The sequence below is a fragment of the Sphaeramia orbicularis genome, chromosome 19 (assembly GCF_902148855.1).
Source record: "Sphaeramia orbicularis chromosome 19, fSphaOr1.1, whole genome shotgun sequence".
Taxonomy (NCBI): Eukaryota; Metazoa; Chordata; class Actinopteri; order Kurtiformes; family Apogonidae; genus Sphaeramia; species Sphaeramia orbicularis.
The window spans coordinates 4,584,843-4,607,636 of record NC_043975.1 but is presented as its reverse complement, the minus strand read 5'-3'; the positions used below and the strand labels follow the sequence as shown (position 1 = coordinate 4,607,636).

Here is a 22,794-nt window from a genome sequence, read left to right as displayed (position 1 = left end):
AACAAAACTGATGTTTTCATAGACATTTGAAATTTCACCTATTACAAATATATGAAAAAAAAAAGATTTTAAAAATTCAGTACCAATTTTTTTTAACTCTGACCTTTTCCCAAAATGTAATCACATCTATTTTGGGTCAATGGCAATCTATAAACCCAACTGAAAAAGAAAAACGCCTTGAAATTCAAATTTAATTCTTCTATTTTAAAACAAAAATCAATTAACCAGTAGTTTTTCTTTTGTTTCTGAAAGGAAAATCCAATGACCAAAAGATTCACTGATGGAAATTGGATTGGCCATCTGAAATGAAAAACGGAAAACGACTTGTATTTAGGTTTTTGTTTTAAAATCAGTAAACGAAAAATGGAAAAGTTTGTATCCTGTTGTTTGTCATAAAATCGAGAAAAAACAAACAAACAAACAAAAAAAACTAAAACGCACAGAGTTTACCTATAATATGTACTGAGGAAATACCAAATCCATGAACTCATTCAGGTGTTTTTACCAGTAGAGCTCCTTTTAAACCTACATTAATTAGTCTTTGGTCGTTAACTCATCGCATGACTCATTACAGGTCACATGGTCCATTCGTAGCAGTCACCTCTGACAGCAGCGCTCTACCACCTCTGTTCAGTCTTTCCATGTCAGGCTGGTGTCAGCTCATTCAACACCAGTCCTCCAGCTCCTCTGTCATCAATATTATTACTCAACACCTGTGAACAATGAGGAAACCCAGACTTTTTATCCTGTAGCCACGTTTTCACACCCGAACCTCCGCTGACGGGTTGTGTTGTGGTCGCCCTCTGCTGTCAATACAGACGTGAGCGGATCGGACATGACATCTGTGTCAGAAAAAGTAAATATAGACCGACTGAGTCCTGCAAATGACGACTGAACGGAAGAGGAGATGGAAAAGTCTGGAAGAAGTTGGACTGATAGAAGAGCTTTCACATAGATAAGATAAGATAAGATAAGATAAGATAAGATAAGGTTTCACATTCAGCCCAATTTGATCTCCAGCGGGCCAAACCATTAAAATATTAGCATAATAACCTATAAATAATGACAGTTTCAAGCTTTTTTCTTTTTTTTAGAGTAATAAAAATATCAAATAATGAAAATATTTACATTTACAAACAATCCTTTCACAAAAAAACTGAAAAAAAAAAAAAAAGTGCAGTTTTATCAGTATTATGCCTCAGCTTATCATTTGTGCATGTGTGTTACACACAATGTTCTTCAAACATTTGGAAACAGGCATAATGTTGTCAAAATGTTTAAGGTTGGAATTAAAATTAGAATAATTTCTACAATATTGTGTCAGCGTATTATTAACACAACTTACAGATCAGATCTGCAAATGCACAAAACATTTAGTAACAGCAAGAATCTTCTTCAAATTGCTTCACTTTCAGGTTGTTCACATTTTATTGTTAAAAGGTTATTATGCTATTATTATTATTATGCTTTTTTTATTTTATTTATTTATTTATTTATTTTACTTTAGATCACATTGGGCTGAATGTGGCCTCTGAACTAAAACTAGTTCGACACCTTTGACTGTTAATATCTTCAGTGTTATTTTTGCACTTTGCTAAATCATGCCACAGGCCGGACTGGACCCTCTGGATGGCTGGTTTTGGCCCATGGGCCACATATTTGACACCTGTGATATATCTGTTGATGGGTAAATTAAATATAAAAAATATATGGAATGGAATACAGTTCATGTAAATACATGGTTTTATAACATCTGTCAGTAGATAGAATACAGTCCTTACTTTTAGGTCTTTTAGCGCTGGTCGTGGACGGGGGGGGGTCTGGTCCACTCTGACAGCTGCCGGTAAATGTGTGGACGGTCGGACACCCATGTCCGACATGGAGATGTCCTCGGGCTCGGTCAGACTCTGGACAGTGAGGACATGGACATGGACGTTCAGAGCTTTAGGAACAGTGTTCAGGGTTCAGAAGCAAAGGTTAAAGGTCAACTGGCCTTACCCACCCTGGAGGGAAACTCTGCATTTGACCCATAATACACACACACACACACACACACACACACACACACAGTACCTAGCATTAGCATTAGCATCAGTTAGCAATAAGCAAAAATAACCCAGTTAAGCTTTTGAGATGTGGTGTCTTTACAATTACCACCATTTGTAGACACATAATGGTCTGAAACGAGGTGAAAATGTAGCTTTTTTTTTGTTTTTTTTCTTTCTTTGTTGACCTTTACAGCTGCAAAAATGAGAAATTATTACACATTTTAATCATGAAACAGTATTTTTGCACCAGTTTGTGTCTTTTTTGCAACAGTTTTTGTGGAAATGTTATTTATGAAAAGGAACAGAAGAATTTCTCTCCATTTGTTCCTCTTTTATGGTTTTATGTCACAAAAACTGATTGACACTGTGAAAATTACATGAATTCGTACAGTTCTAATGGAAAATACAATAATAAAAGTACAATCTGAAGCTTCAGTGTGACCTGACCTGAGAAATTATGAGAAAATTTAAGCATGAAACAGTATTTTTGCACCAATTTGGTTCTTTTTTTGCAATGAAAAAATTAAAAATGTAATGCACAACAGACCTATTCCTATGAAATTTGGTTTGCACTTTGTCAAGATACTTTTCTTTATGTTTGTTCTTCTTGTGCACATGTAAATAAGGTTTTATGTCATAAAAACTGAGATTTTTACAGATTGAAACTGTGAAAATTAGATGAATTCATGTGGTTCTAATGGAAAATACAATGAAACAGTTCAATCTGAAGGTTTACTGTGACCTTTACAGCTGCAAAAATGAGAAATTATTTGACATTTTAATCATGAAACAGTATTTTTGCACCAATTTGTTGTAAATGTAGCTTTTTAATGATAAAAACCAACCTGCTGTTGCATCACGTCTATAATCCACACACAAAGTTTCAGAAAATGCTCTATATAGACGTGTTCTGTGTATTTTCATTACAACAAACCTACAAACTAATGGATGTCCGGGATGGAATGTGTTGAAGTCATCTATTAAAGAAACTTTTTCTAGAGTTGAAAAGTTAAGTTCTTTTTGTGACCTTTTCCAAGTGACTGATGGGGTTTGGCTGAAGTGAATAATAATAATGTTAACGCTGTTTAAAGGAAAGAAAAACTGCAAAAACAGGCTTTGGTTCAGGCTCTTAAAAGCCTCGATAGAATCTGACATGACAGCGGAAAAGAAAAACTAAAGCAGATTTTCCTCCAGGAATAAAAAAAGTCAAACAATTTCGCCGACAAACGGGAACTAGTCTGAGGTTTAAGTACCATGGGACGACTGGAAGTGACTGGGCTCCGGGACAAAGGTCAAACATCCACAGAAACAGAACCAAAGTGACACAGACTTTTACATGTAACGTAACATGAATTCATGAGGTTCTAATGGAAAATACAGCAAAACAGTTCAATCTGAAGGTTTACTGTGACCTTTACTGCTGCAAAAAGGACACATTATTAGACGTTTTAAACATGAAACAGTATTACTGCACCAATTTGTGTCTTTTTCTGCATCAGTTTTTATTGGAAATGTTATTTATGAAAAGGAACAGAAGAATTTCTCTACATTTGTTCCTCTTTTATTGTTTTATATCACAAAAACTGAGGTTTTTACAGATTGAAACTGTGAAAATTACATGAATTCATACAGTTCTAATGGAAAATACAGCAATAAAAGTACAATCTGAAGCTTCAGTGTGACCTTTACAGCGGCAAAAATAAGAAATTATTAGACATTTTAAGCATGAAACAGTATTTTTGCACTAATTTGTGCCTTAACATAAGATAAAAATTCAAAAGATAATGTGCCTATTCCTCTAAAAATGTGCTTTTTTTTTTTAAAAAAAAACAACATTTTTGTCTACCTTTCTTCTTCTCGTCCACATGTAAACAGGGCTTTATGTCACAAAAACTGAAGTTTTCACAGCTGGAAACTGACAAATGTTAAAGTTACATGAATCAGTGTGGTTCTAATGGAAAATAAAGCAAAACAGTTTGATCTGAAGGTTTACTGTGACCTTTACAGCTGCAAAAAGGACTAATTATTGAACATTTTAAACATGAAACAGTATTTTTGCACCAATTTGTGTCTTTTTTTTTTGTATCTTTTTTAATCGGAAATGTTATTTATAAAAAGGAACAGAAGAATTTCTCTACATTTGTTCCTCTTTTATGGTTTTATGTCACAAAAACTGAGATTTTTACGATTGAAACTGTGAAAATAACATGAATTCGCACAGTTCTAATGGAAAATACAGCAATAAAAGTACAATCTGAAGCTTCAGTGTGACATTTTAATCATAAAACAGTATTTTTGCACCAATTTGTGTCTTAACATAAGGTGAAAATTACAAAGATAATGTTCCTATTCCTCTAAAAATGTGCTTGTATTTTTTTAAAACATGTTTTTCTCTACATTTGTTCAGGGTTTTATGTCATGAAAACGGAGATTTTTAGATTGAAACTGATAAATGTAAAAATGTAGGACTACTTATTAGACATTTTATACATGAAACACTATTTTGGCACCAATTTGTGTCTTAGTGTAAGATGTAAATTAAAAATGATAATTTTCTTATTCCTCTAAAAATGTGCTTGTATTTTTTAAAACATATTTTCTCTACATTCGTTCTTCCCGTCCACATGTGAACAAGGTTTTATGTCACAAAAACTGACATTTTTACAGATTGAAACAGACAAACGTGAAAATTACATGAATTCATATAGTTCTAATGGAAAATACAGTAATAAAAGTACAATTTGAAGATTTACTGTGACCTTTACAGCTGCAAAAATGAGAAATTAATGGATGTTTTAATTGTGAAACACTATTTTTGCACCAATTTTTGTCTTTGCATCAGTTTTATTTATGAAAAGGAACATGAGAATTTTTCTACATTTGTTCCTCTTGTCTAAACGTAAACAGGGTTTTATGTCACAAAAACTGAGACTTTTACGTACAGAAACTGTGAAAATTAGATCAATTTGTACAGTTATACGGAAAAACACAGCAATAACAGTATAATCTGAAGCTTCAGTGTGACCTTTACAGCTGCAAATATAAGAAATTATTATACATTTTAAACATGAAACAGTATTTTTGCACCAATTTGTGTCTTTTTTTGCAATTAAAAAATTAAAAATATAATGCACAACAGACCTATTCCTATGAAATTTGGTTTGCACTTTGTCAAGATACTCTTCATGTTTGTTCCTGTTTTCTACATGTAAATAAGGTTTTATGTCATAAAAATTTTACAGATTGAAACTGAAAAAGGTGAAAACTACATGAATTAATGTTGTTATAATTGAAAGTACAATGAAACAGTTCAATCTGAAGGCTTACTGTGACCTTTACAGCTGTAAAAAGGACAAATGATTCGACATTTTAATCATGAAATAGTATTTTGGCACCAATTTGTGTCTTAGCATAAGATGAAAAATTAAAAATATAATGCATAACTAACCTAAAATTTGGTTTGCATTTTGGAAAAGATATTTTTCCCTATGTTTGTTCTTCTCGTCCACATATGAACAAGGTTTTATGTCACGAAAACAGAGTTTTACAGATTGAAACTGGCAAATGTGAAAATTACATGAATTCATACAGTTTAATGGAAAATACAGCAATAAAAGTACAATCTGAAGCTTCTCTGTGACCTTTACAGCAGCAAAAAGGATAAATTATTTGACAATTTAAGCATGAAACCCATTTTTTGCACCAATTCGGGTTTTTTATCATCAAAAAAATTTTTAAAAAACAGACCGATTTCTTTAAAAATCGTGTTTATATTTTGCAAAACATAACTGAAAACTACAGAAAACCAGCATTTGAACTGAATTTATATTCATTAGTGACTCTGGTTAAAGTTTCACTGCTTTTATTTTGAAGGTAATTGAAGTTTTCGGTCAGATGAGTTGTTTTGTTGTTTATCTGTGGGTTTGTTTTTGTTTGTTCCTGTTATTAATCCACTTCACTAAGACACAGACTCTTAGAACAAATAGAAAATGGCCTTATTTCGGGTCCAGACCAAAATAAAATAAACGTGGCTTCTTTAATCAGCGTTCTGTACAGCTGACGAGGGGTCGAAGGTGGTTTTATGTGGGACATGTCCTATATGGAACATTTCCGTCTCTCTTTAATCATCTTATTTCCCAGAAAAAACGCCGTAACGCCACATGTGGACACGTATGTGAAGACAGAGCAGCAGGTCGGGTTCCCTGAGGACTCCATTACACTGGGTCTGGACACTAATCCACTAATCTACCACTTTCAGACTTAATCCACGGCCTGCGTGACCTGACCTCGGGTTTTACTGAACCGCACTGGTTGGCTAACGATGAACTCGGATCCTGGAGGAGTCTGAAAACCATCTGCATCTGTCTGTGCATCAACTATAAACCGTCACATCCACCATGTTTCACCCACTGGACCCAGTTTACAGGAAGATTTAACCAAAAAAACTGAACTGAAGACAAAGACGCAAAGAATTAACCTGTTCATCCACTGACCCTGTAAATCCATGTCAATAATTGGTGTAAAATACAGTTCTTCCTCTTTTCATGGTCATCAGATATGACCCATTTGGATGTTCAGAGGCTCTGTAGTTACCATGGAAACACCGTCATCTTCTACAACATTGATTCACCAGTAAAGCCCATGGAGTTGGATCAATGACAGTGGATGGACACACTGGGTTTATGTTCAATTAATGATAGATTTGCTTAAAAAAAAAAAAAAAAGACAAATTTAAATAGAATCCAGGTGAATTTTCCCTGAGATTATAAAGTCATAAATTTGTAAGAAAAGAAGATACAAAAATCTTGATGATGATGATAATACAAATATTATTATTACTGTTGTTATTTTTTGATATATGGTGAAAATGTGTGAGAAAAGTTAAATATTTCTAAGATTTTAAATGATTTTACAAAATATTTTAGCGTCTAAATATTATATGTCGGCCCTTTAAACTCTAATATAATTTTGGCCTTTAATAGAGCGAGTCGAGGGAAGGTTAAAATTTGGTCAAAAAAATTAAATTACAATAATCTACACCTAACTTATACTTTACTTATAATTACTTATATTTTCAGGAAAATGTATTTTGAACTGAGAAAAAAATTGTGAAAAAAAAAATAAAAAAATTAGAGGAGTTTTCTGAGTGTGAGTGTTTGTAAAGTGACAGTTTTGTGCTGTCATTCTGGGTTCATTTGATAAACTCTAATAAAGAAACGACATTTATTCCAAATACATTGATATTTGACTATTATATTATTTATGTCATATTCTAAACACACACAGTTTAAAATTAATAAATGCATATATTGATGCGAAATATATTTGAATATAATGTTAATATTATTTGTAGGTTGTAAATATTGTAAATAAATGTATATGATATTAATAATTGAAATAAAAACTGTATATTTTGATATTTACTTCTGTTGTCCGTCTGTGACGCTGACATTTGTCTAAACTCATTCAATTTAGGTTTGATCTAATTTTTTTTCCCTCTATAACCAATTATTCAGTTGTAAAATAGAGGGTTTAAGGTTTACGCTGAATACATTCGAGGATGAAAATGTCAGAGGAACTACACTGTGGAGAACTTTGGAATTCTGGGAAAAAATAAACGTAAATTTTTTGTCCATCCGTGGCACAGTAGTTTTGGATATTTTTCATTTAAATATATTTGAAATTACATTTTGCCTTTTGAGTTTGTTTAAGATGGCCTTTAGACCTTTACAGTTATGTGGAATATTTGTCTGAAACTCGTCTGGTTCAAAGGTTATGAATCCAAAAGTAGTGGGCGGTCCATCTGGCACACCCTTGACCCCGCCCAGTAGTGGGTGGATCTGTTACAGGTCTCCGCCTCTTCTACTCACCGTGGTCTGGCAGAGGTGACTGATGGTCAGTTCATCTCTTCTCAGCAGATCCACCGAGTTGTAACCTTTGACCTTTGACCTCTGGCTGGCGTGGCGCACGGGTTTGCCGTTGACGGAGACGCGACGACCGGTCGGCGTCCGAATCGACGAGTCCTCCTCGGTGTCGGAGACGGCCTGAGACGAGACAGGTGGAGGACGTGAGCGTCTCCTGGTCCACAGCCTTCATCACAGAGGACGTCAGGACTGAGACATACCAGAGGACACAGGAAGGACACTCACTGATTCGCTGGATATGGAGGACGGGGCTTTGCTGGGCTGGAGGCCGTCTGATTGGCTGGCCAGCGTGGAGCGGTGGGTGGACTGGAAACTGCTGCTGGTGAACCTGTCTCTGCCGGTGACGCACAGGAAGACGCCCAGGTAGGGGACGTACCTGCTGATGGCCGACCTGGACGGAGACGTGTTAGCAACGTTAGCAGGGACAGCAACAGCAGCAGCATTAGCAACATTAACAGTGTTATCAGCATTAGCAGCGTTAGCTGCAATATCAACATTAGCAGTGTTGTCAGCATTAGCAACATTAGCAGTGTTATCAGCGTTAGCAGCAATATCAACATTAGCAGTGTTATCAGCATTAGCAACGTTAGCAGCAATAGCAACATTAGCAGTGTTATCAGCATTAGCAACATTAGCAGCAATGTCAACATTAGCAGTGTTATCAGCATTAGCAACGTTAGCAGCAATAGCAACATTAGCAGTGTTATCAGCATTAGCAACATTAGCAGCAATGTCAACATTAGCAGTGTTATCAGCATTAGCAACATTAGCAGTGTTATCAGCATTAGCAACATTAGCAGCAATGTCAACATTAGCAGTGTTATCAGCATTAGCAACGTTAGCAGCAATAGCAACATTAGCAGTGTTATCAGCATTAGCAACATTAGCTGCAATATCAACATTAGCAGTGTTGTCAGCATTAGCAACATTAGCAGTGTTATCAGCGTTAGCAGCAATATCAACATTAGCAGTGTTATCAGCATTAGCAACGTTAGCAGCAATAGCAACATTAGCAGTGTTATCAGCATTAGCAACGTTAGCAGCAATAGCAACATTAGCAGTGTTATCAGCATTAGCAACATTAGCAGCAATGTCAACATTAGCAGTGTTATCAGCATTAGCAACGTTAGCAGCAATAGCAACATTAGCAGTGTTATCAGCATTAGCAACATTAGCAGCAATGTCAACATTAGCAGTGTTATCAGCATTAGCAACGTTAGCAGCAATAGCAACATTAGCAGTGTTATCAGCATTAGCAACATTAGCAGCAATGTCAACATTAGCAGTGTTATCAGCATTAGCAACATTAGCAGCAATGTCAACATTAGCAGTGTTATCAGCATTAGCAACATTAGCAGCAATGTCAACATTAGCAGTGTTATCAGCGTTAGTAATGTTAGCAGCAATATCAACATTAGCAGTGTTAGTGTTAGCAATCTTAGCATTAAGAGCAATAGCAACATTAGCAGTGTTATCAGCATTAGTAGCAACTGCAACATTAGAAGTGTTAGCAGTGTTAGCAGCGATAGCAGCATTGGCACTTTCACTAACAGCCTGGATCCATAATAACCCCAAAGTTCAATTCAGTTCAATTCAAAAACACTTTATTTGTCCTCGGGATCAATTTGGCAATCTGTACGTGGTTGTTCCCTTTTTTTTGATTGCCAATTATTATTTTTTACCTGTATTTGGGGTGTGTTACCTGTATTTGGGGTGTGTTACCTGTATTTGGGGTGTGTTACCTGTATTTCGGGGGGGGGTTACCTGTATTTGGGGTGTGTTACCTGTATTTCGGGGGGGGGGGGGGGGGGGGGTTACCTGTATTTGGGGGGTGTTACCTGTATTTGGGGTGTGTTACCTGTATTTCGGGGGGGGGGGGGGGGGGTTACCTGTATTTGGGGTGTGTTACCTGTATTTGGGGTGTGTTACCTGTATTTCGGGGGGGGGGGGGGGGGGGTTACCTGTATTTGGGGTGTGTTACCTGTATTTCGGGGGGGGGGTGTGTTACCTGTATTTGGGGTGTGTTACCTGTATTTCGGGGGGGGGGGGTTACCTGTATTTGGGGTGTGTTACCTGTATTTGGGGTGTGTTACCTGTATTTGGGGTGTGTTACCTGTATTTCGGGGGGGGGGTTACCTGTATTTGGGGTGTGTTACCTGTATTTCGGGGGGGGGGGGGGGGTTACCTGTATTTGGGGTGTGTTACCTGTATTTGGGGGGTGTTACCTGTATTTCGGGGGGGGGTTACCTGTATTTGGGGTGGTGTTACCTGTATTTCGGGGGGGGGGGGGGGGGGGGTTACCTGTATTTGGGGGGTGTTACCTGTATTTGGGGTGTGTTACCTGTATTTCGGGGGGGGGGGGGGTTACCTGTATTTGGGGTGTGTTACCTGTATTTCGGGGGGGGTGTGTGTTACCTGTATTTGGGGTGTGTTACCTGTATTTCGGGGGGGGGGGTTACCTGTATTTGGGGTGTGTTACCTGTATTTGGGGTGTGTTACCTGTATTTCGGGGGGGGGGGGGGGGGTTACCTGTATTTGGGGTGTGTTACCTGTATTTCGGGGGGGGGTTACCTGTATTTGGGGTGTGTTACCTGTATTTCGGGGTGGGGGTTACCTGTATTTGGGGTGTGTTACCTGTATTTGGGGTGTGTTACCTGTATTTGGGGTGTGTTACCTGTATTTCGGGGGGGGGGGGGGGGTTACCTGTATTTGGGGTGTGTTACCTGTATTTCGGGGGGGGGGTGTGTTACCTGTATTTGGGGTGTGTTACCTGTATTTCGGGGGGGGGGGGGTTACCTGTATTTGGGGTGTGTTACCTGTATTTGGGGTGTGTTACCTGTATTTCGGGGGGGGGGGGGGGGGTTACCTGTATTTGGGGTGTGTTACCTGTATTTCGGGGGGGGGTTACCTGTATTTGGGGTGGTTACCTGTATTTCGGGGGGGGGGGGGTTACCTGTATTTGGGGGGTGTTACCTGTATTTGGGGTGTGTTACCTGTATTTCGGGGGGGGGGTTACCTGTATTTGGGGTGTGTTACCTGTATTTGGGGTGTGTTACCTGTATTTCGGGGGGGGGGTTACCTGTATTTGGGGTGTGTTACCTGTATTTGGGGTGTGTTACCTGTATTTCGGGGGGGGGGGGGGGGGGGTACCTGTATTTGGGGTGTGTTACCTGTATTTGGGGGGGGGGGTTACCTGTATTTGGGGTGTGTTACCTGTATTTGGGGTGTGTTACCTGTATTTCGGGGGGGGGGGTTGCCTGTATTTGGGTGTGTTACCTGTATTTGGGGTGTGTTACCTGTATTTCGGGGGGGGGGTGTTACCTGTATTTGGGGTGTGTTACCTGTATTTCGGGGGGGGGGTTACCTGTATTTGGGGTGTGTTACCTGTATTTTGGGGGGGGGGTTACCTGTATTTGGGGTGTGTTACCTGTATTTGGGGTGTGTGATGGCGTAGATGATGGGGTTGTGGATGGCAGAGGCTTTGGCGATCACAGCAGGAATGGAGTTCATGTACGGAGTCAACAGGTTGGCGTATCTAAAGGAGAGGAAATGACACACACCCAAGAGCATCATGGGATATGTCGACCACTGACCACACCAAGGTTGATCCAAAACATCCACAGAATAAGCATTTGTTGAAAGAAGTGGTTGTGGAAACATGTCAACACGTACCCGGCGAAGGCGGTGAGGGCGGCGCAGGAGTACGGCGCCCACGAGATGACAAACAGCAGGATGACAATGAGCGCGATCTTCGCCATCCGCCACTCGTTCTTCATTTTGTGGAACTTCTTGGCCGAGTCTCTGGTTTCACAGGTGATCTTTGTTATTGCCCTGTTCACACACACACACACACACACACACACACACACACACACACACACACACACACCACAGATCAGTTTGACATTTGGGCTAATAAATCATCAATAGATAATTATTACGGTGTCACGAGATAAAATTCCTCGAACGAAATAAATCATAAAACTAGGGTAATTTTATCCACAATTTTAATATGTTTTAGTTTTGTGAGCGCACAATACAGTTAGTTATCGTTTTTTCTTTTAAGTATAGTTTTTATTAATTTCAGTTCACGAAAATGTTTTTTCAGTTCTAGTTTTTGTCATTTTGTTAGTTTTCGTTAACAATAATAACCTTGCAGCAGAGTAAAAACATACTATTTTATTTTATTGGTTTATTTAACACGGACCATCTACATTTATGCACATTGCTGTATAAAAAATACACCTGTGTAAATTTGCCAGAATTAGTAAAAATAACTACTTTTCATCTGCAGTCCTTAGAGAGGTGACAGTAATAAGACATAAAACAGCCAACAGTAGGACATCACTCGTTCGCTACGAATTAAAAGAATTAAAAATACAAATAATGATGACACAGGCATCATCAAAACAAACAAATGAACAAAAAACCAATAGACATTAAAACATACCTGGTCATGAAGTCGATCTGATGAGAAAAAACTAACTTTTTTTTCCATCTTTTTGATCAATGATGTGCCATTTTTTCTTCCTCTTTAACATTAAACTGAATATCTCTGAATATTATTGCACCAAACCAGACATTTGAGGATCTTGAACATCATTTTTTAATCATTTTGTGACATTTAATAAACCAAACAACTGTTATTAATCAATAAAACAGTCAATCTCAGTTTTAGTCAGAATATTGTAATAAGATGAAGTTTAAAATAAAAAAATTCTCTGTGGTTTTAGATTTTCGGGTTTTCTTCAGCGTTTTTGTTCGATGGCTTTCCGAATCATCGCTATGAGCGCTTACACGGCTGCGGTGCATTCACTGACCGTGTGGTGTGTCGGATGGCCCTGAAGATGCAGAAGTAGCAGACGATGATGATGGACAGGGGGATGAAGAAGACAAAGGTGAAGAGCAGCATGGTGTAGGACCGCACCGACGGCGTGAAGGTCATGTAGTCCCACGAACACGACGTCATCAGGCCTTCAGGGACGTAGGCGCCTGGAGAGGAACCAACACCGTCACTGACAGGTTCTTTATATCACATACATGAACCCGAAAACACGGTGGTTCCTGAACGTGTCACCTCCAGACACAAAGGACCCCCCCCCCCCAAAAAAACAAAAACAAAACACTGAAAATTACATTATACATACACTGAAAGTCTGTTTACATATTTTATATTATTATATTCATAGTCTATTTTTATATGATTCTATGTGTCACAATGAAAATAAAGGCTATTCTATTCTATTCTGTTATTCTGTTCTTTTCTACTCTATTTTACACTGTTCTATTGTACTCTATTCTATTGTAATCTATTCGATGTTACTGTATTCTATTCTATTTTAAATTATTCTATTCTATCCTTCTCTATTCTATATTTTACACTATTCTATTCTACTCTACACGATTCTGTTATTCTATTTTTTCTATTCTATTCTGTTATTCTATTCTTTTCTTTTCTACTCTATTCTCTTCCACTCCACACTATTCGATTCTACTCTATTTTACACTATTCTGTTCTACTCTACCCTATTCTATTCTATTCTATTTTATTCTATTCTATTCTGTCTGAATCACGTCGGTTCTGACTCTTCCACAGTTTCGAATCATGTCAGCTCTGACTTGTTGGTTCTGACTCTTCTCCAGGTCTGACTCTTCTCTGGGTCTGAATCGTGTCAGTTCTGACTCTTCTCTGGGTCTGAATCGTGTCAGTTCTGACTCTTCTCTGGGTCTGAATCGTGTCAGTTCTGACTCTTCTCTGGGTCTGAATCGTGTCAGTTCTGACTCTTCTCTGCGTCTGAATCGTGTCAGTTCTGACTCTTCTCTAGGTCTGAATCGTGTCAGTTCTGACTCTTCTCTGCGTCTGAATCGTGTCAGTTCTGACTCGTCTCCGGGTCTGAATCGTGTCAGTTCTGACTCTTCTCTGGGTCTGAATCGTGTCGGTTCTGACTCTTCTCTGGGTCTGAATCGTGTCGGTTCTGACTCTTCTCTAGGTCTGAATCGTGTCAGTTCTGACTCTTCTCTGGGTCTGAATCGTGTCGGTTCTGACTCTTCTCTAGGTCTGAATCGTGTCGGTTCTGACTCTTCTCTGGGTCTGAATCGTGTCGGTTCTGACTCTTCTCTGGGTCTGAATCGTGTCGGTTCTGACTCTACTCTGGGTCTGAATCGTGTCAGTTTTGACTCTTCTCTAGGTCTGAATCGTGTCAGTTCTGACTCTTCTCTGGGTCTGAATCGTGTCGGTTCTGACTCTTCTCTGGGTCTGAATCGTGTCGGTTCTGACTCTTCTCTGGGTCTGAATCGTGTCGGTTCTGACTCTTCTCTGGGTCTGAATCGTGTCGGTTCTGACTCTACTCTGGGTCTGAATCGTGTCAGTTTTGACTCTTCTCTAGGTCTGAATCGTGTCGGTTCTGACTCGTCTCTGGGTCTGAATCGTCTCTACTTCGGAATGGTGTGGTACTCACTCCAGCCGAAGAACGGGGGGAGGCTCCACCCGGCGGAGTAGACCCAGGCCACGGCGCAGATGAGCAGGGCCTTCCTGTGGGACATGACGCCCAGGGACGCCAGCGGTCTGGTGATGACCACGTAGCGGTCCACCGCGATCACCATCAGCGTCATCATACTGCAGATGCCGAACAAGGCGCCGCAGAAGGCGTACAACTCACAGGCTGGAAACAGACAGAAACGACAGGAGGAGAAGTAGATTAAAGAGGAAATGATCTGGAATGTGAGGAGTTATCGATTTAGATTTTATTATGTGTATTTATAGTCTTATTCAAGTATGTTTATACGTATATGAATATGTATGTGTGTGTATTTATATATTTGTGTGTATATGTATGTGTATATGTATATTTGTGTGTACATGTATGTTTATATGTATATATGTGTGTGTATGTATATTCTTATGTATATGTGTGTGTTCATATGTATGGTTATATGTATATGAATATGTATGTGTGCATACATATGTGTGTATGTATATTCTTATGTATATGTGTGTGTTTATATGTATGGTTATATGTATATGAATATGTATGTGTGCATACATATGTGTGTATATGCATGTTTATATGTATATGTGTGTGTACTATGTATATTCTTATTTATATGTGTATGTTTATATGTATATGAATATGTATGTGTGTATATATGTGTGTATGTATATTCTTATGTATATGTGTGTATATGTATGGTTATATGCATATGAATATGTATGTGTGCATATATGTGTGTGTATATGTATATTTGTGTGTATATGTATACGTACTATATATATACAGGGTGGGGAAGCAAAATTTACAATATTTTGAGGCAGGGGTTGAAAGACAGTGTATGACCAATTAGTTTATTGAAAGTCATGAGAATTTATTTGCCACAAGAAAATGTACATAATAGAAAATGTTTTTATTCTGTGTCCTCCTTCTTTCTCAATAACTGCCTTCACACGCTTCCTGAAACTTGCGCAAGTGTTCCTCAAATATTGGGGTGACAACTTCTCCCATTCTTCTTTAATAGTATCTTCCAGACTTTCTGGTAATAGTTTTGCTCATAGTCATTCTCTTCTTTCCATTCTAAACAGTCTTTATGGACACTCCAACTATTTTTGAAATCTCCTTTGGTGTGACGAGTGCATTCAGCAAATCACACACTCTTTGACGTTTGCTTTCCTGATTACTCATATGGGCAAAAGTTTGTGAAAAGGTATGGATAATAGTGTTAGGTATGATTATGACATCAGTATATGTTTGGGTTCAAAACAACTGACGTAGTGCCTGCTGAGAAAAAACAACTAAATGTTCATTGTAAATTTTGCTTCCCCACCCTGTATATGTGTGTATACATGTATATGTATGTTTATATGTATATGAATATGTATGTGTATATATGTGTGTATATGTATTCATGTATATGTATGTTTATATGTATATGAATATGTATGTGTATATATGTGTGTATATGTATGTGCATGTGTATATGTGTGTATGTATATTCTTTTGTATATGTATGTGTATATGTATATTTGTGTGTTCATGTATATGTATGTTTATATGTATATGAATATGTATGTGTATATATGTGTGTATATGTATGTGCATGTGTATATGTGTGTATGTATATTCTTTTGTATATGTATGTGCACATGTATATTTGTGTGTTCATGTATATGTATGTTTATATGTATATGAATATGTACGTGTGTGTATGTGTATATGTATACATTCTGTATATGTCTGTGTATAATATAATATATATAATATCCTTACAGTCACGTTGCTATACCAGAACTCTTTGGCGGTGACTGCTGGACTAATGTGGTACAACATGTATGAATACACAACAGTATAAAAACGAGCATATCTAGAACCAGTGGATCCACATGTACGTACACACACACACACACACACACACACACACACACACACACACACACACACACACACACACACACACACACACACACACACCCGTAGATGCACTGTTTTAGTTTTAATACAAGTTTTATAGGGTTTTTGTCTCATTTGTGTGTGATCTGCCCAAGGACTCATGTTTTATTTATTTTCTGCCCCTTCAGGTTGAAATCAGCCTGAAACGAATGAAAGACGATCGATAAATCCAAATAAAACCACACTAATAAACCTGTTTTACAGTCAACACAATGGAGTTTACTTGTGTTCAAACAGTAAATAAAAGTACAAAGGCACCAGTGAACTAAAGCTGAGCTTATACATCCTTAAACCCAGTGCTTTGGTGTTGGTGCTACACTCATTTTTCTGTTTTTTTTTGTTTTGTTCTACAGTTTATCTCCCTGTCGCTGTCATTAATTAACAGTGTGTGGGTTAAACTCCAGAACATCTGTTGCACATTTGCGTTGCTTCAGCGCTCGTCTTTATGTGAACTAAATGCCTGTTAGCAACTATTTAACGTCGCTTGCGTTGCCAGATCTGTTTCCTGATTAGACGCATAGCTACGAGAGAAACTCTTCACCTGAGACAAGCAATTTGGAATGAAAGATGGAAAAAGAGATTAAAAAACAGGTGAAAAGTTGAGCCGGGCCAGCTGGCGTCCACGTCTGCGAAAACAGGACGAACGTTTTAGACGCTGAATATGTGAGGGTGTGTTGGAGTCTGGTTTGGGTTTGATTCAGTTAATTGTGTTTTAATCTAACAGTAGCACAGGAAAACAATAAAAAACAGAACAAGTCCTTTATAGAAATCAGTTTACAGACGGTTTATCACAGACGGAAACAAGACCGGCGTTAGCTTACAAGTACAATTCCAAAAACTCAAATCCACGTCCCTGCATCGTTGTAATATGGAAGTGATGTACCAAGGTATGTGTCCCCACTGAGAATGGCTGCCCTCGGCCACGGGAGCATCATTTAGACGTTTTATCTAATAATTATGACTTTTTATCTCATAAGTATGACTCTTTTATCTTATAATCTTATAATTATGACTTTCTTATTTCATAATCATGTCTTTTTATCTCATAATCATGACTTTTTATCTCATAATTTCGACTTTTTATCTCATAATTTTGACTTTTTATCTCAAAATTACGCTTTTTCTTAATCTCATAATTTTGACCTTTTATCTCATAATTTTGACTATTTGTCTCATAATTCTGACTTTCTCATCTAATAATTGTGACTTTTTATGTCATAATTATGATTTTTTTTTATCTCATAATTTCGACTTTTTATCTCATAATTCCGACTTTTTATTTCATAATTCCGACTTTTTATCTCATTATTCTTACTTTATCTCATAATTTTGACTTTTTATCTCATAATTTCAACCTTTTATCTCATAATTTTGACTTCGTCTCATAATTCTTACTTTCTTATCTCATAATTTTGCCTTTTTATCTCATAATCCTGACTCATCTCATAATTTTGCCTTTTAATCTCATAATTTCGACCTTTTATCTCATAATTTTGACTTTCTTATCTCATAATTTTGACTTTTTATCTCATAATCCTCTCATCTCATAATTTTGCCTTTTAATCTCATAATTTTGACCTTTTATCTCATAATTTTGACTTTTTGTCATAATTATTTTTTATCTCATAATTCCGACTTTTTATCTCTTAATTTTGACTTTTTGTTTCATAATTTCACCTTTTAATCTCATAATTCTGACTTTCTTATCTCATAATTTGGACTTTTTATGTCATATTTATGATTTACTATGGGGATAATTTTTTTCTGTAGTGGAAACAGACTTCCTCTGTATGGAACTATGTATAGGAACTATTCTGATATCTGTAACCATTTACATGTTATAAACCAAAAAAATATGGACCAATAGAAGGAGAGACAAATGTTTAATGCTTCAAAACTTTTTGAAAAATCTAAATTTCTCAAAACTGTGAACTGTAAAATGTTAAACACAATCCAATGGTCAACTGGTGTCACTAAAAAAACTATAAAATGACTTCATCACATAAATAACTGACAAATTCACCGTCTTACACAGTCTGTAATTTAACACCCCCACACCCCCTTTTGTCTAAATATGGTCACTTCTGCTTCCAAAAGGCCCAATTCCAAACTAGTGTCTTCAGAAGCACAGACGGCAGCAGCTCCGTCCATAAACGGACTCATGGTCGTGTTAGTGAATCCATACGTGTCATAAATGTGGTGAATATTTTCATGTTCAGCTGTTCGGCGTTTATACATTTTTGATGCTTTCCTCCGCGTACATTTGTTAACCTTGTTTTCACATCCGTCCTATGTGAACAAACATGCGTTAAGTGTTTGCTGCTGAGAATTAACCAAGGTTGTTTGGAAACATTCAAGGCTTCTGCAGTGTCTGTGGTGGATTGGATTTTTCTGTATAAACGACATGATCGATACTAAATCTGTGTCTAATTTCAGCTTTTGCTTGTTTTTTGTTCCGCTCAATAAAGCACATTGGGATGCAATGAAGTGGGAATATATAGAAATATAGGCGGGAATTAAAGGAGTGAAGGTTATGAAGAAAAAAGGATGAAAAAACAAATGAAGAATGTAATAGTTTAAAGCAGGGGCGTCAAAGTCATTTTATTCAGGCTCCACATTCAGTCCAGTATGATCTGAAATGGGCCCAACTAGTGAAATAATAACAGTGGAAAAAGTCTAATTACATCATGGAAATATTTACATTTATAAAATATCCTTTACAATCTGAATAACATGAACAACCTGAAATTTCTTAAGAAAAATAAGTAAATAAATAATAATTTTAACAATATCCTGCCTCTGTTTATTATTTACACAAGTTTATTACAACGTACAGATCACAGTGGATCTACAAAAAATGTAAAACATTTAATAACAGGCACAATATTGGTACAAATACAAACATTTCTCTTAAGACATTTCAGGTTTTCTCATTTTTTTTCATGTTATTCACATTTTTTGTGGAAAAATAGTAGATAGTAGAAAGGAAAATTTAAACATTTTCATGTAATTTTCTTCTTTACACTAAAACAAAGAGAAAAATGTGTAGTTTTTCATTTAATTTTTTTTTTTATTATTATTTATAGGTCATATAGTAATTTACTGGTCTGATCCACTTTAGATCATACTGATCTGTATGTGGAACCTGAACTAAAATAATTTTGACACCTTTGACTGTTAAATATATATATATATTAATAGCAATCCTGTACAAAGCAACAGACAGGGTGGCTCACAAAGGGTTATATTTAATTTACTGCTCACTGATACTTCCTTATTTAACTTACTGTGTTGAATTATGGGGATCTACTTTTAAAAGCACAACTGATAAAATTGTTTCACAACAAAAACGAGCCATACGTATCATAAATAAAGTGGGACATTATGATCATACTAATCCATTATTTTTAAATTCTCATGTTGGATCAGGCTGCATTTGTAAATAAGAATCTGTTCTTAATTGCTCGTCTGGGTAAATAAAGGTTAAATTTAGAAAAAAAAACCCACACGTTTTGGAGTTTAGAGACTTGGTTTATTATAGAACAATGGAAATCATGTTTAAACACTACCAGATGTGTGCAAAAGTTTTTTATAGTGTCTGACAGTAAATATGAGTTGAGAGATGGATGGAAATTTATGTTACAAAAAGTAAAAAAAAAAAAAAAAAAGAAGTTAAAAGAAAATGTATTTCTGTTAAAAGGGTTCAAGTGTGAAATGGTGATGATTTAAAACTTAAGCAATGGACTTCCTTTATATTCAAAAAAGCAATATATGCATCTGTATTTGAGAGTTATGGCTGGAATTGAAAGAGAAAAAAAATATATATATATATATGTGTGTGTGTGTGTGTATTTTTTTTCTTTCTACTTGACACCATGTATTGTGTAGGTTAAGCTGTAAAGTAGGCGTGGCATTAGTAAGTTTTGCTTCTGCCTGAGGACATTTGAGTCCAATTGTATTATTTCTCTCTTCTTCTGTTGTTTTGAAATGCACATATGACTGAAAATAAACAAAACATCTTCCGTGTAATTTTTGCATTTCACATATTCATTCTAAGGGCCAGACTGGACCCTTTAGAGGGCCAGTTTTGGCCCACGGGCCGTATGTTTGACACTTGTACTCTGAAGGAAGAATAGCAACAAGAAAGGGAAATAAAAGGAGGATAAAGGCTGAAACGCAGCAGCATTAACAGATACTGAAGCTCTGATCATTACAACATAAACTAAACTACTTGAACTTTCTTTTGTTTCTTATCTTTGACCTTGAGCTGATATTCCAGATATGACTCACGTATAAAACATTAGATTCTAGATTGTTCTCACTGTCAATAAGTCTGATTCACCAACCGCCAGTGAACTGAACAGACTATTATCTGAGTCCAGATAATAGACAGGATCCAAGAAACTGACATGAAAACATCAGCTTCTTCACACTGATTCACTCTAAGTTTCAATAAAAAAACACTGAGGGTGTAAATATATTTTCTGTTGCTTTAGTATAAGTACATCCAGAGAGAAAGGAACTTTTTTTTTTTTTTTTTTAATTACAAAGGTTGTTTTTTTCTGTGTTTTTATGCTGTGAATAGCGGCTCTGTTGTACATAACAGATGAATAGATGCCCTTTACTGTCTCAGTGCAGTTTAGTTCATGTTAACTCTTCATATTGGTGTTTTTCAGACAGTGTTCTGCTGGACTCGCTGCATTTGTGGGGTTTTATTCAACATAATCCAACAATTTTATGTTAAAATACTCAACAGATGTTTACTTCATTCCAATTACAAGCAATATAAAAGCATATCTGTTTAATATTTGCCTTTTGCTTTTGTTAGATCATATTTTTGAATTAAAGTGCTGCTTGTTTTTAGTTGCTTATTTTGTTATTAAACTTTTTATTAGAAGAAAATTGGGTTATACGTGTTGGTCGTCAGTACATGACAGTAAGTCATAACAAAGAAGATAATGGAAAGAAAGTAGAGTAAAAGTAAAATAACTAATTTAAAAAGAAAAGAAAGAAGAAAACACACACACACACACACACACACACACCCCCGTGGATGCACTGTTTTAGTTTTAATACACGTTTTATAGGATTTTTGTCTCATTTGTGTGTGATCTGCCCAAGGACTCATATTTTATTTATTTTCTGCCCCTTCAGGTTGAAATCAGCCTGAAACAAATGAAAGACGATCGATAAATCCAAATAAAACCATAAAACCAAAATCATTAGAAAAGGGCCCACACTTTCTCCCATCACAGCATTACAATACAGTTTCTGAACTGGTGCACTGTAAAAAAAAAAAAAAAAAAAAAAAAAAAAAAAAAAAAAAAAAATTAATTTAACAGAATTTTCACTGTTTTCACTGTTTATTTTACAGATTTTTCCTGTATTTTTAAGATACAGGAAAATATCAATGAAATGAGAAAAATAGACTGTGATTTTACACATCTAATGTAAAATAACATGAAAAAACTGTAACTGTGAATAACCAGAAAATTTCCATGGTTTAAAAGAATTTTTTTTCTTTTTTCACATAAAAATACAGTTAAAATGCATTTGCAAATGTATCATAGTTTCACAAATATTTCTTTTCTATTTATGAGATTAAACTGTTAATTTAAAGTTTAATAATGTAAAAAAAATAATAAAACGAGATAAAATTACTGACAATTAACTGTAAAAGAAGTATTTGTTCTGTAAGTTTAACCAGACTTGTTTGTTAATTGACAAATATCTTGTGTAATTACAGGAAGTTTCACAACAAAAATGTTGAATAAATGTGTTTTTGTGAATGTATAACATGTATAAGCACTGATAAACTGTCCAAATACAGTTTTTATCAGTGGATTGGACAACTGAGTCTCACTGAAAATTATTTATATATATATATTTATAGGTAATTTGATTGTTTTAATACATGTAAATATTCTTTATTAAACATTAAAAAGTCCAAAAAATACACAAAATCTCATGTAAAGTTAGGGCAAAAAACTGTATTTTAATTATGGAAAATTACCGTATTTTTATGAGATGGTTATTTTCCATTATTTAACAGTATTTTTTCGGCACCCCTGCTGCCAGAATAATACCATTTTTTTTAATGTTTTTTTTTTTATTTTTTTTTTTTACAGTGTATGCAACTTAAGAATCCAAAAAATGAAAATACTAACTAGAAAATTAAAATAAATAGGTACATGTCCACTGGTAAAGACAGACATTAACAGCTGTAATATTAGTAGGTGTGTTTCCCCCATGCACCCTTTCCATTCATAACTTCTCCTGTAAACAGTATATTGGTGAGATAATATCTGCAATACCACGATTAATAACACAAATAATAATAACTGTAAGTTAAATGAGGACAGGAAACTGAATATATGTATA

The 22,794-nt window shown here is 36.1% G+C and overlaps 1 protein-coding gene across 2 annotated transcripts in view; it reads right to left on the bottom strand.

Annotated features, from left to right (window-relative positions):
• LOC115410607 (melanopsin-like) overlaps positions 1-22,794 on the bottom strand; it is a 63,060-nt gene that overhangs the window by 6,624 nt on the left and 33,642 nt on the right. For both annotated transcript variants that reach the window (XM_030122327.1, XM_030122329.1), the window contains exons 4-10: positions 14,431-14,634; positions 12,793-12,964; positions 11,645-11,803; positions 11,400-11,507; positions 8,198-8,363; positions 7,919-8,092; positions 1,782-1,907 (exon numbers count right to left, since the gene is read on the bottom strand). In XM_030122327.1, the coding sequence (XP_029978187.1) occupies positions 1,782-1,907; positions 7,919-8,092; positions 8,198-8,363; positions 11,400-11,507; positions 11,645-11,803; positions 12,793-12,964; positions 14,431-14,634 (1,109 nt within the window). The remainder of the gene's footprint in view (positions 1-1,781; positions 1,908-7,918; positions 8,093-8,197; positions 8,364-11,399; positions 11,508-11,644; positions 11,804-12,792; positions 12,965-14,430; positions 14,635-22,794) is intronic.